The following is a 13,393-nucleotide window of genomic DNA, read 5'->3' as shown; positions in this document are numbered from 1 at the left end:
GATGTACCAGAAGGTTATATAATTAAAAACTGCCGCCATAGTAGACAATTACCTACTAATTAGTTAATTATGTTGCAATCACAGCTTGGAATCTTGGCACTTTCAATAGTTTCAACTAACAAATGCCAAATATATTAATTAATTTAATGGATACAATATTATACATGTGTGAGACGGAAACTAATACCATTGCCTATTCACAATAATCATTTCCAAGAGCAAAGAAGAAGAACAAAATATACTCCTCTCTAGAAGAACTCTAAGGTATGTCATTGAGGGATCTTGGCCTTTTTAACCTTGCTGTTTGTGACTTTTTTTTATTTTGTTTTACTTTAAATGGATTTAAGCTGTTAATTTGTCATTTGATTATTATAAATGCTATAAGAATGGAAAAACCATACTTTGCGCTAAGGGTTATTTAGACATGCCCAAGTTTCCGGAACTGCTGGTTCTAGTTCCGGTTCTGGAAAATCTCGAACCCGGAGCGGATTTCGCAGTTACGGTTTCGGTTCGAAAATAGTCGGATACGCTTGCTTAAACACGCGAAACAGCTAAGCGTGTTTGAAAGTAAATTTTGCTATGTATACTTCACAAAAACCTGAGCGAAAAATGTAAAATTACACCATGGCTGAGTTGGTTAAAGACTCATTTGTTTTATGTGAGAGTGTGGTCCTTCCTCTATAGGAAATAAGTCAAATAACAAACAAAATATAAAGTTTGTGATGGAAGTAGTAGTTATTTGAATTAAATCAATACAAGTTCTAAACAACATTAATAGGAGACTCGTCGTTACGATAATGAGGCCCACTCACCGGAACCAGGCCATCAATTTTCAGGCTCGTATTGACTTATAAATAGCTAGCGGGATAATCAAGGTTAATAACATGACATGAGGCCCAAAAGTATACAAAAATCAGGCCCAGCCCATATGATTCACAATTTAACTCAGCCACTAAATTTCATACTACCTCCGTCCCACTTTAGTAGTCCCGGTTTACCATTTTTGGGTATCGCACTTTAGGAGTCCCGGTTGGAATATTTCATAAATAGTAATAGGCTCCACATTCCACTAACATTTTTCCACTCACATTTCATTATAATACTAATATATAAAAATAGATTCATATTCCATTATCTTTTTCACCAACTTTCCTTTATACTATTTCTTAAAACTCGTGCCGAACTCAAATGAGACTCTTAAAGTGGGACGGAGGGAGTGGTACCGTATAATTCAATTATGTTATTAGCATTCATTAATCAAAATTCAGATTTGGTAATCTTTTCCAATTATGTCTCCTAATAGTTCTACCCATTCATTGAGCGATCTTGGCCTTTTTTTTACTTTTGCTGGTTTGTGATATTTTATTTAGTTTGTCTTTAAATGGATTTATGCTGTTCATTTGTCATTTGATTAATATAAATGCCATAAGTTGGAAAAATCGTACTTTTTCCAACTTTGGGGAGACTCTACGATATAGGTTCCAAAATGAGAACCTTTTTTAAAATTCCGGCTTAGGAGAAAACGTATTTCCGTTTCGCGTGTTTAAAAATATGACCAGCTACGCTTGCTTAAACACCCGAAACAGCTACGCGCATTTGAAAGCAAATTTTGCTTTCGTGTTGTATTCATATTTCATAGACAAAAACCTGAGCGAAAAATGTAAAATTACACTATTGCAGAGTTGGTTAAGGACTGATCATTTGTTTTATGTGAGACAGTGGTCCCTCCTCAATCAATTTTTTCCACATAACTAAAGGGATTATTTTCTTCCTTTTACTCTAAATTATTTTACTATTATGTTAATCATATAAATTTAAAATTTTATTTTTTGCTGTTATCACTCAAGAAAATAAATTTGGATATTTCTAAACAATGAAAATTGTTTAGAATATTTTCAACTAACTTTAAAGGATATTATGTTATTTTTTTACACTCAATAAAATAAATTTACATCTTTCTAATAAATGTAAATTATTAAAAATATATTTGAAAAATAAATATGTACAAAATAATTTCGAAAGAAACAAAAGTTATAATTATTTTGTAATTTTATTTATAATGCAACTTAATTTATTTTATAAATTATCATATACTCCCTCCGTCCCGGCCTAAGCGAGACGTTTCTATTTTGGCCAGGAATTTAGGTAGTGATGTTTAGTATTAACAGTAAAGTAAGAGACATAGTAAAGTAAGAAAGAAAAAGAGATAAAAAAAAAAGTAAAAGAGGAAAGAGAAAGAAAGAGAAACAGATAATAAATAGAAGATAAAGTACGAAAGATAAGAGGATAAAGTTGGAGAGAAGAGTTGATTGTTGCCAAAAAAGAAAACGTCACACTTAGGTCGAGACGTAAAAAAAAGGAATATGTAACACTTAGGGTGAGACCAATGGTGTGTATAACTGATCTCATATACATGAAAATTTGTTATTTTTTACTCTTATGCACTAAAGAAATAAATATAGATAATCCTATAAATAAATAAATATAGATAAATATAAATAAATATTCAAAATATTTGAAAAAAATAGTTTTTAAAATGAGTTTGAATGATATTGACGATAAATATTTTAAAGTAATAACATTATTGATATTTGACTATAAAAATAATATTTGGTGGAGTTAGGGTTCGAGCCCGCACCCTCACAAAAAACTCACAAAAAACTGGCGACGACTTTAACAAACTGTGCAACAATATACTTATGTTTATTTTGCTTGAGTTTTAGATAAAACAAGCGTTGTTGTTTCGCGTATTTAAACACGCGTAGCCCGTTTGCGTTTTTAAACCCGCAAAATGGATACGCGTTTTTCCCAAAACTGGAATTTTTTTAAAAGTTTACACCTACATAGAATCGCCCGAAAGTGGAAAAACATTGTCATGTGTCCTGATAGTAGACGTTTCATTCAGTCGGGTGAAATGTTCTGGACTCCTTTCACCTGGTCGAGTGAAATGTTTGACTCTTGAGACATCAAAATGCATGGGTCGTGATCTTTGTATGTGTTAGGGGGTTTCCCTCAACGTCGGCCGGCGGCTTCGCTGGCGACCGAGAACAGTTCTGGTGCCCTTAGTAGGGTCGGCGGAAGGGCAGGATTGGCTGTGCGCGGGCGTTATTCCCGTCGGGCAGCATGGTTCCTAGGGTTTGTATCTTGAGCAACGCGATATTTGGGCAAAAGATAATTCTTATTCATGTTAAGTTTATGAACAAGTGCCCTATTTATAAGTCTAAGGATACTAGGGTTGGTTCGACCTCCTAATCATCTCGGGAATGAACCAACAAAGTAAATCCGAAATGGAGCTTATAGTTATGCTCGACACTTACATAAAAATTAAATAATAAAAATAATAATATCCAAAAACAAATAATAAAACCATAAAAACATTTATGAAATCGCTAGACTACTTTGGAACGTAATCGCCAAGTTCGTCGGGCTGGCGAACGTTCTTCTTTGGCTTCATGGCCGCGATGGATTGATGAATCATCGGCGGCTCTTCCGCTGTCTCACGTTCCTGGTCTGCTTTCAGCTGTTCCTCTGTTGACTCATGCTCCTTGGCCTCTTGGCCGGTTTTGTGCTGTTGCACCGTATCAACTCCCCCTTCGATAGCGACCTCCTTGTCCTCAAGGAGCACATTAGGAAACCTGCGTTTAATGAGAGCGAGCGGCTCCCAAGTTGGTGAGTCGGACCCGTCACACCATCGTACCAACACATGCTCCTTCAACTCACGCTTATTCCAAAGCACGCGCCTTTCTTACACCCGAACTGGATATACGACTGGTCGGTTGCCAAAAAACTCAGTTGGTAAAGACACCACTACATCAACACTATCCCCTTTAATAAACGCACGAAGGAGGCTAACATGAAAAACATTATGAATTCGACTTCCCTCCAGCAAGCGCAACTGGCAAGCTACTGGACCGATGCGCTCAATAACCTCAAACAGTCCGTAATATCGACGCGCTAGTTTAGCTGACTCTGGTCGTGCAACCGAGTGTTTTCTGTAAGGCTGCAATTTTAACAAAACCCGATCACCCACTGCAAATTCAACATGGTGACGATGTTTGTTCGCCGACTCCCTCATTGCACGCTCCAAATTACTTCTTAATTGTACCAACAACTCCCCTCCCTGCCGTATCAGATCGGTGACGGACGGCGGTGTCGCAGCTGATGGCGGAGCAAAAATCAAATTTGTTGGTTCCCGATCGTAAAGAGCTTTGAATGGCGACATATCCAAACCCGCGTGGTGAAAACAATTTAATGCCAGTTTGCCCACGGCAGAAAATTCACCCACTTCGAGGACCAGTCCGATGTAATGGCGTGCAAATACTGCTCCAGTTCCCTATTTCAGACTTCTGTCTGTCCGTTTGATTGCGGTTGAGAAATTTAATTTGGTCCCACGAAGGTGTAAAAGATCCTCCCAAACCTTATTCAAAAATACTGCGTCACGATCCGAAACCAGCGTTTTTGGAAATTCGTGGTGGCGGACCACAGTTTTGATAAACAAATGTGCCACCCTTAAAGCGTCAAAACGAGTTGGTAATGGGACGAAATGTGCATACTTTGATAGCCTATCCACCACCACCATAATGGTTGTATATCCTCGCGACGGTGGGAGACCCGTGATGAAATCCATAGAGACGTCCTCCCACACTTGTGTCGGAATCGGCAGAGGCTGCAGTAACCCGACAGGCTCTTAGGTTGAATACTTAGTCGTCTGCACACCACACATGCTTCAATGAAATTCCGCATTTCCTTCCTCGTATTTGCCCAATAAAAACCCACCGCTATGCGACGGAAGGTCCTCTCAAAACTGAAGTGACCCGCAGATGGCGAGTTGTGGTACTCCGTTATAATGGTCGTTCGAGCTAAGGAATGTGCACCCACAAAAATTCTGCGTTTGTAGTAAACCAGGCTGTCCGCCATGGACAAATACGGAAGGGCCTTTCCCTCTCTAATGGTCACAGTGATGCACTATTTATTAGCACTAAGAATACTTGCAAGTATACAAGGTAGATAGAGTATAGCTAAAGGTCAGTACCAGGATATCGAACACATGGAATAAGACTGCAACTGTCTATTATGTACTAAACGTCATATACTATCCAGACACAGGATTTTTGGGTTGATTAATTAAACTAGACAGAAAATAAAATAATAAATAACAGAAAATATATAAACAAATAATATACAAAGCAGACTAAGGAATGTAGAATTTTAGGAACCACAATCAAAAGCTACTATCCATACGACTTCCTTGAATTACGGTCTCTAGAGTTACTAAGCTATCACAGATGTAAAATTATACCTTCTCCCGAAGCACACAATTTGTAGATTGCTACCTAGAACAGAAGTGTCCTTCCTAAAACTAAGGCAACAACTCCTAAGATAAATTTGCTTCATTCAAAGGCTCAAATCTCCCGATTATATTGGCAAAGACGTTAATTTCCCCTCTTTTAAATTAAACTACTCATCTCCCGAGTATTGTAGTAAAATCCACATGCATTTATAAGATGACCAATCAAATAAATGTATAAGCACAAGAGAAATCGAAATAACTATAAGAGCTAACAAGGAAAAAAAATTGAATAAATAACTTATAATCATAGCATGTTACCAAAAATTCTACGAAAAGATGTTAACATGGAATTTTATATCTTACCCACGCTCTACGGAGCTTATCCAGTGATGCAGCGGAAGATTGTGCAGACACAGAATTTGACCATGGACACATAAAATTAAACCCACACAAATTATACCTCAGATAATATTCCAACTTAACCTTGGGTTTTTCAGCTTTACTCTTATCTTTCTCCCATGCATGACTTGATTATGGATATTCAACAAAATCAACTTTGTCAGTAATAAAAGGAATTAAATTTATAGAGAGAGGGGGTTTGAAAAATTTCACCCATCCGTTGAATGTATGGATATGTTTACTCATCACTTTGAGAAGCTCATCGTATCTCTTATCTTTATCTTCCATAAAACTTGTCAAAACTTTCATATAAGTGTCCCACAAATCCTTGATTTTAGATACCTCATCTGCACGTCTTTTACTTCTTTCTAAAAATCCACTCATCACATCTTCAAAGCTCTCACAATCCCATGTCCAAATTTGAAGCGTACTATATAGGGAATAAGGCATTGTTGTGCTCCTTGCTCTCCTCAAGTACCTCGAAAAATAAAATAAAACAATAATATTACACTTTAAATTAGTATTATCAACCTTTCTACAATATCAGCTTAAAGCAATAATATTCCCCGACAACGGCGCCAAAAACTTGATGCACTATTTATTAGCACTAAAAATACTTGCAAGTATACAAGGTAGATCTAGTATAGCTAAAGGTCAGTACCGGGATATCGAACACAAGGAATAAGATTGCAGTGACTATTATGTACTAAGCGTCATATACTATCTAGAGACACATGATTTTTGGGTTGATTATTAAACTAGACAGAAATAAATAAATAAATAATAGAAAATATAAAAACAAATAATATACAAAGCAGGCTAAGGAATGTAGAAATTTAGGAACCACAATCAAAAGCTAATATCCAAACGACTTCCTTGAATTACGGTCTCTAGAGTTACTAAGCTATCACAGATGTAAAATTATATCTTCTCCCTAAGCATACAATTTGTAGCTACCTAGAAAAGAAGTTTCCTTCCTAGAACTAAGGCAACAACTCCTAAAAGCTCTTAAGATAAATTTTCTTCATTCAAAGGCTCAAATCTCCGGATTTTATTGGCAAAGACGTCAATTTCTCCTCTTTTAAATTAAACTACTCATCTCCCGAGTATTGTAGTAAAATCCACATGCATTTATAAGTCAAATAAATGTATAAGCACAAGAGAAGTCAAAATAACCATATGAGCCAAGGCATAGAAAAAGGAAATCAATTAAACATAAGAATCATTCTATCTCCTCCATAGAACTCTACGAAGGATTTAGCTACTCATGTTCAACACAAAAGTCAAAGAAATATTCAAAAACATTGTTTGAACAAGAATAAAACTAATAGTAGAAACTCCTAGAATTGGATGGGCGGATTGGAGGCCTCGTCTTCAATCTTCCGATGAATACTCGTCCTCTGCTCGTTCTTCTTTTCTTCCAAGGTGAAAAAGTGGTATTTTTGGGGTAGGAGGCGTTCCATGCATGGTATATATAATTAGGGCTCGAATTTCCTTGTTTAGAATAGTCGGCCGAACCTGGCGGGTCGCCAGGTTCGTTGTATGGTGAAGCTTGCGAGTTGCCGGCTGCTCTCGGCGATTTTGGGCGGTTGTCCTGGCGAGTCGCCAGGTTGGAGATTGGTGAAGCTAGCGATCCGCTAGCTGTGCGCTGCATTTCCGTCCTTTTTCATCCCGGATGCCTCCTTTCGCCATTTAAGCTCATTTCCGTCCCTTTTTCTACACATTTTTCACAAAATGGTCAAAATACCAATAACATAGAGAAGTAGCTATAACCATGTCTCAAAATACACAATATATGATCAAAACAAAGTAAAACTACCCTCTAAAACCACGTAAAATCCAAGTGCATCACGCAGTCAGTTCCCTCATCTCTGGGGAAGACATAGTCTCACGACACAACATGTCTATTAGTTGTGGGATTGGCTGGGTGGCTGCTGTCAGAAGGGCGCAATCGCGCGGCTGCTGCTTCGGATAAGGGATCCTTGCGATGTGACAAGGCATCAGCCGTTTTATTCGTGCTTCCCTTCTTGTATTCGATAGTAAATTTGTAGCCCATAAGCTTACGAACATACAACTGCTGATCCGGCAATTGGACAATTGCGTACAGCTCCTTCAAACTCCTTTGGTCGGTCCGAATAATGAATTCCCGACCCAACAGATACTGGCGCCACTTCTGAACCGCATGTACAATTGCGTACAACTCCTTGTGGTTGAGTTGACGCAGCACAGAGGCGAGGTCCCAATTTTTTTCTAAAAAATGTGAGAGGATGGGTGTCTTGAAGCAAAACAGTTCTGATGCCCATGTCTGAGGCATCCGTCTCGATGCAAAAGGTGCGATCAAAATTCGGTAAGCATAGTACCGGGGCTGAGGTCATCGCTGCCTTGAGGTCTCTAAAGCTCGCCTCCGTCGCGGCGGACCACTCAAAGACGTCCTTTTTCAGCAAGTTGGTCAACGGAGCTGCTATGAATATGTAATATCCCGTCAACCCCAAAATATCACAAAGCGGCGATAATATCCCGTCAACCCCAAAAAATCGCACTGTTTCACATTCCTCGGTGTCGGCCGCGCCGTCATAGATACTATCTTGGCTGGATCCGCTTTCAACAACCCGTTGCCCAGATATTCAACGGTCGAACTGCAAAAGGCACATTTAGATAATTTAATAAAGAACCTGCTCTCGTGGAGGACGGTTAGCACTTCGGCCAAGTGCTGAATGTGAAGTTCCTATGTTGGGCTATAGACAAGAATATCATCGAAAAATACGATAACAAATTTCCACAATAATGGTTGAAAAATTGTGTTCATAGCCACTTGGAAGGTTGATGGGGCATTCGTTAGACCGAACGACATGATTAAAATTTCAAAGTTCCCATCATGAGTATGGAAGATCGTTTTGAATGCATCATCCGCATGCATCCTGATCTGGTGGTACCCGAAATGAAGAATTAACTTTGTGAATACCCGCGCCTTGCCCAATTCATCAAATAGTTCGTCCGTTGTTGGTATAGGAAAGTGATCAGGCACTTTCGCGTTGTTTAAAGCTCGATAATCTATATAGAAGCGAAAAGTTCCATCTTTCTTGCGAATAAGGAGAACTAGCGAAGAAAAGGGACTATTGCTTCGTTGGATTATTCCTCGTTCCAACATTTCACGGACTTGACGTTCGATATCGTTCTTCTGAAAATACGGGTAGCGGTAGGGCCTTACATTCACAGGGTGAGTGTGAGTGTCTGGTAGAAGATGAACTCGGCGATCATATGGCCTCTATGAGGGTATCCCATCGGGCATGGTGAACACGGGCCGAAACCGTTCCAAAACGTCATACACCCCTGTGGCAGGTTGGCTGGAAACAGTCAAGTGTGTCAGGTGAAGGAAGCATTGATGCTAGTGAAAAGAAGCCCACCCGACGAGGCGGTGGGTGGATTCCTCTGAGCACAATCGGTTTATCACCCCGTGTGAACTCCAAGGTCTTTCCTGCGAAATTCGCAGTCACCTTCCCCAAAGACTCGAGCCAATCCATACCTAAGACGATGTCGGGACCATGTACAGGCAAAATGTGAAGGTCAACCCAGGAAATCGTGCCTTGCATCTCCATTTTAGTTCACTTTGACACATGGGTGCAAAGCAGTGTCTCGCCATTGCCGATGAATACTCAGAACGGTTAAATGAATGATAATGTAGATGTAACTTCTCTTCCACGGCTGGGTGTAAGAAGTTTTTATCACTTCCGGTGTCAATGAGAATGCAAATCTCCATATCTTAAACTAATCCATCCACCTTGAGGGGTCATGAGCAATGATCTTTGTTCATAGAATGGATGTGAGAAAAATTTATGTCAACAACTTCATTCGGTTTATATTCCTCCAAAACCCCTACATCAAGCTCATCATCCTCAGCCACGTAGCAAAGCAAACGCTGCTTACAAACGTGGCCCATAACCCACTTCTCCTGACAATGCCAGCAAAGGCTCTTTCGTCAGCGTTTGGACTTTTCAGCCAGTGAGACCCTTGATAGCGGGAACTCTCGGCTGCTCTCCATTCCGGCCCGTGATCCTGGGTTGCTGTCCGATGGTGGACGACGGAGCCGAATTCTCAGCAGGCGAGAAATTGATATGTCCTTTCCCTTCACGCTGCTTCCATGTGTGACGCGTGGTCGTTGACGATTGAAACTGTTGTGGTTGCTCGGGTTGCGTGCTGGCCAACTCTAGAGCTAGGGCCATCACAGCTGCCGAGAGGACGGCCGGTGAAGCCTCACGCGCTCCTGTATGTCTGGCTTAAGGCTGACGACAAATAGGGTGAACAGTTCCGATTCAGGGATCCCTTGAATTCGATTGAGATACTATTTGAAAGTGTCACGGTACTCCACCACTGTCCCGGTCTGCATCAATTTTGCAATTAGACAAAAATAGTTATGGAAACTCTGTGGTTCGAATCTGTGGCACGCTTCCTCCAAAAATTCTTGTCATGTGACAAAATCATTGTTGTGCAGTAGTTGAAAACCAAGTTGCGGCGGGGGGATCAAATAACATGACGGCTTAATGTAATCGGTGGGCATCAGGCATCATGAGGTGATTGAAATAATATTCAACCCTAGATATCCAATTAAAAGCATCCGAGCCATCAAAACGAGGAGGGTGCATCATTACACGTTGGGGTTTATCATACCTGGACGTCTGCGGTTGGAAACATTAGGGTGGGTCCCACCAAGAAGCTGAACAATTAAACTGTTGATCATAACCGCCTGAATGGTGACGAGGTTGGCGACCTCCTGGCGGATCCCAACAAGAACCCGTTTCTTCCATCACGGCGACCCAATCTCCCTGCGGGCTGTCGCGCGCACTGAAATTAGGATTTCAAATGCGGGACCCCCTATCCCACGTCCTCCGGTGACGCTAATCGTCACACTCCTAATCATTTATGTCATCGTTGTCAAAAGGTTGATCGTTCCCGCCAGAAAATGTGAGTTCCAAATTTTCAAGCCTGCGTTCTGTATCATCACGCCAAGAATTTAGTTTGTCAAAAAGATCCATCAAAAGATCCAATTTGTATCCCATGGAATCGTTGTGGTTCTCGAACTCTAATCATGTTCAAATAGAAAAAATAAAAATAAAAATTGTCTTCGACCGGATATTAAAATTATTAATAATGTGGAAAGAAGAACATGTCTAGTCGTGGCACCCAAGTTGAACTTCATTTCGGAATAGTGTTTTATATTTAATCTAATTGTATGCTACAAAAGTGATATATTTAAATAAAACAGTAAAAATATTTATAGAACTACATGTGAAATTGGAGTATGAAATTCATTCCAATAATAAGCGCCAATCACCGCAACTGGGCAATCTTATTCTCAGGCCCGTAACATACTGAGGCCCAAATAGGTAACAAAGATAGGCCCGGTCAAAAGAATTCAAAATTTTAAATTATTATAACCCATGCGCCATGTAATTAGTACTATTTGTTAATCCAATTCAAATTTGATATAGTATTTTTATAATTTAATTAAAATAGTTAAGAATTTTCATCAGGCATGCCCATATTAACTAGCGTTAATTGTCGGTGAAAATTTGGTTTGGTAATTGTTATATATGCAGATTTAAAATTTTGAATAACAATTCATAAAGCAGAATTTAAAATATACCTAAGCTCTTCTCACTGCACCTATATTACATTTTCATTCCTAAACTCTAAACCTTCTCTCTGAAACAGTTATCATCAGCTGAAAGAATGGAGGGAGAAGCTGTGGCCGCCGTCCTTCAAGTTGTTGTTCAAAACCTCATCGACCAAGCCAAGAATGACTACTTACTTGTCCGAGGCCTCAAAAAAGAAACAACAAAACTGAATGGGCGTTTGGGTACCCTCCAGAAATTCTTGAACGATGCAGAGAAGCATACTAATCCCGGTGATGCTGTCAAAAGCTGGCTCAAGAAGCTTGAAAATGCGGCATTCGATGCAGACAATGCTTTGGATGAGTTCAGCTATCATCACCTCTGCAAACAAATCAAGCCCATCATACCCATGAAACAAAAGGTGCTATCATGCTTCTCACCATGCGTTAATTTGTCACGTTCCCGAAATATGGCTCTTAGCATCCAAGAAATCAATGAGGATTTGGAGGTCATTAACAAAGAGGCTGCGGATCTTGGCCTCAAAGAGATGCTTGCCACCAATGAGCCCACTTTGCCTGACGCTGCTCGTGAAACAGACTCATCCACTCTTGATCCAATTTTTATTGGAAGAGATAAGGTCATGTCAGAAATAGTTGAAAAGCTTACCGATTGTATCACGTCTGATGAATGTGTTTCTGTCCATGCCATTGTGGGAATGGGAGGATTGGGGAAAACAACTTTGACTCGGAAAGTCTTTAATATTTTACAAGAAAAGAATCAGTTTGGATCACATATTTGGGTGCATGTTTCTCAAATTTTTGAACCAATTGTTCTTCTCAAGAAAATTCTCAAAGAGTTGGCTCCTCAAAAGGTTGAAGCTGAGATGAGTAAGCAAGATATTACAAAAATTCTGAAAGAAGTTTTGAAAGATAAAACTTATCTACTGATTCTTGATGATACCTGGAATGAAGATCTTCCCACATGGGAAGAAGGTTTCATCGATTCCTTGTTGGGTGCTACTTCTACTAGGGGTAATGCGATTGTTGTTACCACAAGAAAGAAGGAGGTTGCTTCAACTGTTGGGGCACTTCATGAACACGAGCTTGAAGGATTATCAAACGAAGATTGTTGGTCAATAATCAAAGAGAAAACCTTTGAAAAAGAGGATGTACCTTTGGGATTTGAGGCCATTGGGACGGAGATTGCAGAAAAATGTCAAGGTTTGCCTTTAGCTGCCAGGGTAGTCGGTGGAGTACTACACGATAAAAAATCTGAAGAAGAATGGCGCTCGATCAAAGAGAATTGGCTTTCACAAGATGAAGGAAATTATATCACAAAGATATTGAAGTTGAGCTTTGATAATTTGTCTCTACCATCACTCAAGAAGTGTTTTGCATATTGTTCAGTTTTTCCTAAAGGTCATAGAATCAAAAGGCAGGAATTGATTGAGTATTGGATGGGAGAAGGATTTCTTGTAACTGATGAAAACAATGACATGGAACATGTGGGAGACAAATTTATCAATGTTCTTCTACACAACTCTTTACTGCAAATTGCAGAAAGAGATAATTATGGAAATGTGGAAAGTTGTGTGATGCACGATCTTGTGCATGATCTTGCATATTCTATTTTAGGTTGTTCTCAAGATGCATCTGACATCGTCCCAGTTTGATACATGTTCCTTAAAGAAGAGTCAGAGGATGTTTTGAAAAAAAATGCAAAATATTTGCGAACATTATTGTCCATGAACACTTATGGTAGCATGTTCTCAGAGTTTAAATGTCTGCAAGTTTTAACTTTTGTAAATTATGGAATTATTGAGTTGCCAAGTTCAATCATGAAGTTGATACATTTGAGAGTTCTTAATATCAACGAATCAAAAATTACATGTCTTCCGGATTGGATTGGTAAACTGGTTCACTTGCAAACATTGAGAGCAGAGGCATATTATTCAGAAAAAGAAACTTCAACTTCCAAGCACTTTGAAGTACTTGATTAACTTAAGGCATCTCTATGTTAAGGAAAACGTACATTTGCCTGCAGAGATGGGGCTGTTAACTTCTCTCCGAACCCTAGAGCATTTTAAGGTGGGCGA

The 13,393-nt window shown here is 39.4% G+C and overlaps 1 protein-coding gene across 2 annotated transcripts; it reads left to right on the top strand.

Moving 5' to 3' along the window:
• Positions 1-210: 210 nt before the first annotated feature.
• Positions 211-13,011, top strand: LOC125208049 (disease resistance protein RGA2-like). 2 transcript variants are annotated; one of them, XM_048107599.1, is made up of 3 exons: positions 211-264; positions 10,179-10,648; positions 11,399-13,011. In XM_048107599.1, exon 3 carries the CDS (start codon positions 11,417-11,419, stop codon positions 12,968-12,970), a length of 1,554 nt encoding a protein of 517 aa, XP_047963556.1. In that variant the 5' UTR covers positions 211-264; positions 10,179-10,648; positions 11,399-11,416; the 3' UTR covers positions 12,971-13,011. The 2 variants fall into 2 exon arrangements, with proteins under 2 accessions (XP_047963556.1, XP_047963563.1); XM_048107606.1 differs by lacking the exon at positions 10,179-10,648 and having other exon boundaries at positions 218-264.
• The last annotated feature ends 382 nt before the right edge of the window (positions 13,012-13,393 follow it).

This window comes from Salvia hispanica, chromosome 1, assembly GCF_023119035.1.
Source record: "Salvia hispanica cultivar TCC Black 2014 chromosome 1, UniMelb_Shisp_WGS_1.0, whole genome shotgun sequence".
NCBI lineage: Eukaryota > Viridiplantae > Streptophyta > Magnoliopsida > Lamiales > Lamiaceae > Salvia > Salvia hispanica.
This window is presented reverse-complemented; position numbering and strand designations above follow the sequence as displayed.

Coding starts and splice junctions, on each gene's coding strand:
- LOC125208049 (XM_048107599.1), top strand. CDS start 11,417: ATGGAGGGAGAAGCTGTGGCCGCCGTCCTTCAAGTTGTTGTTCAAAAC.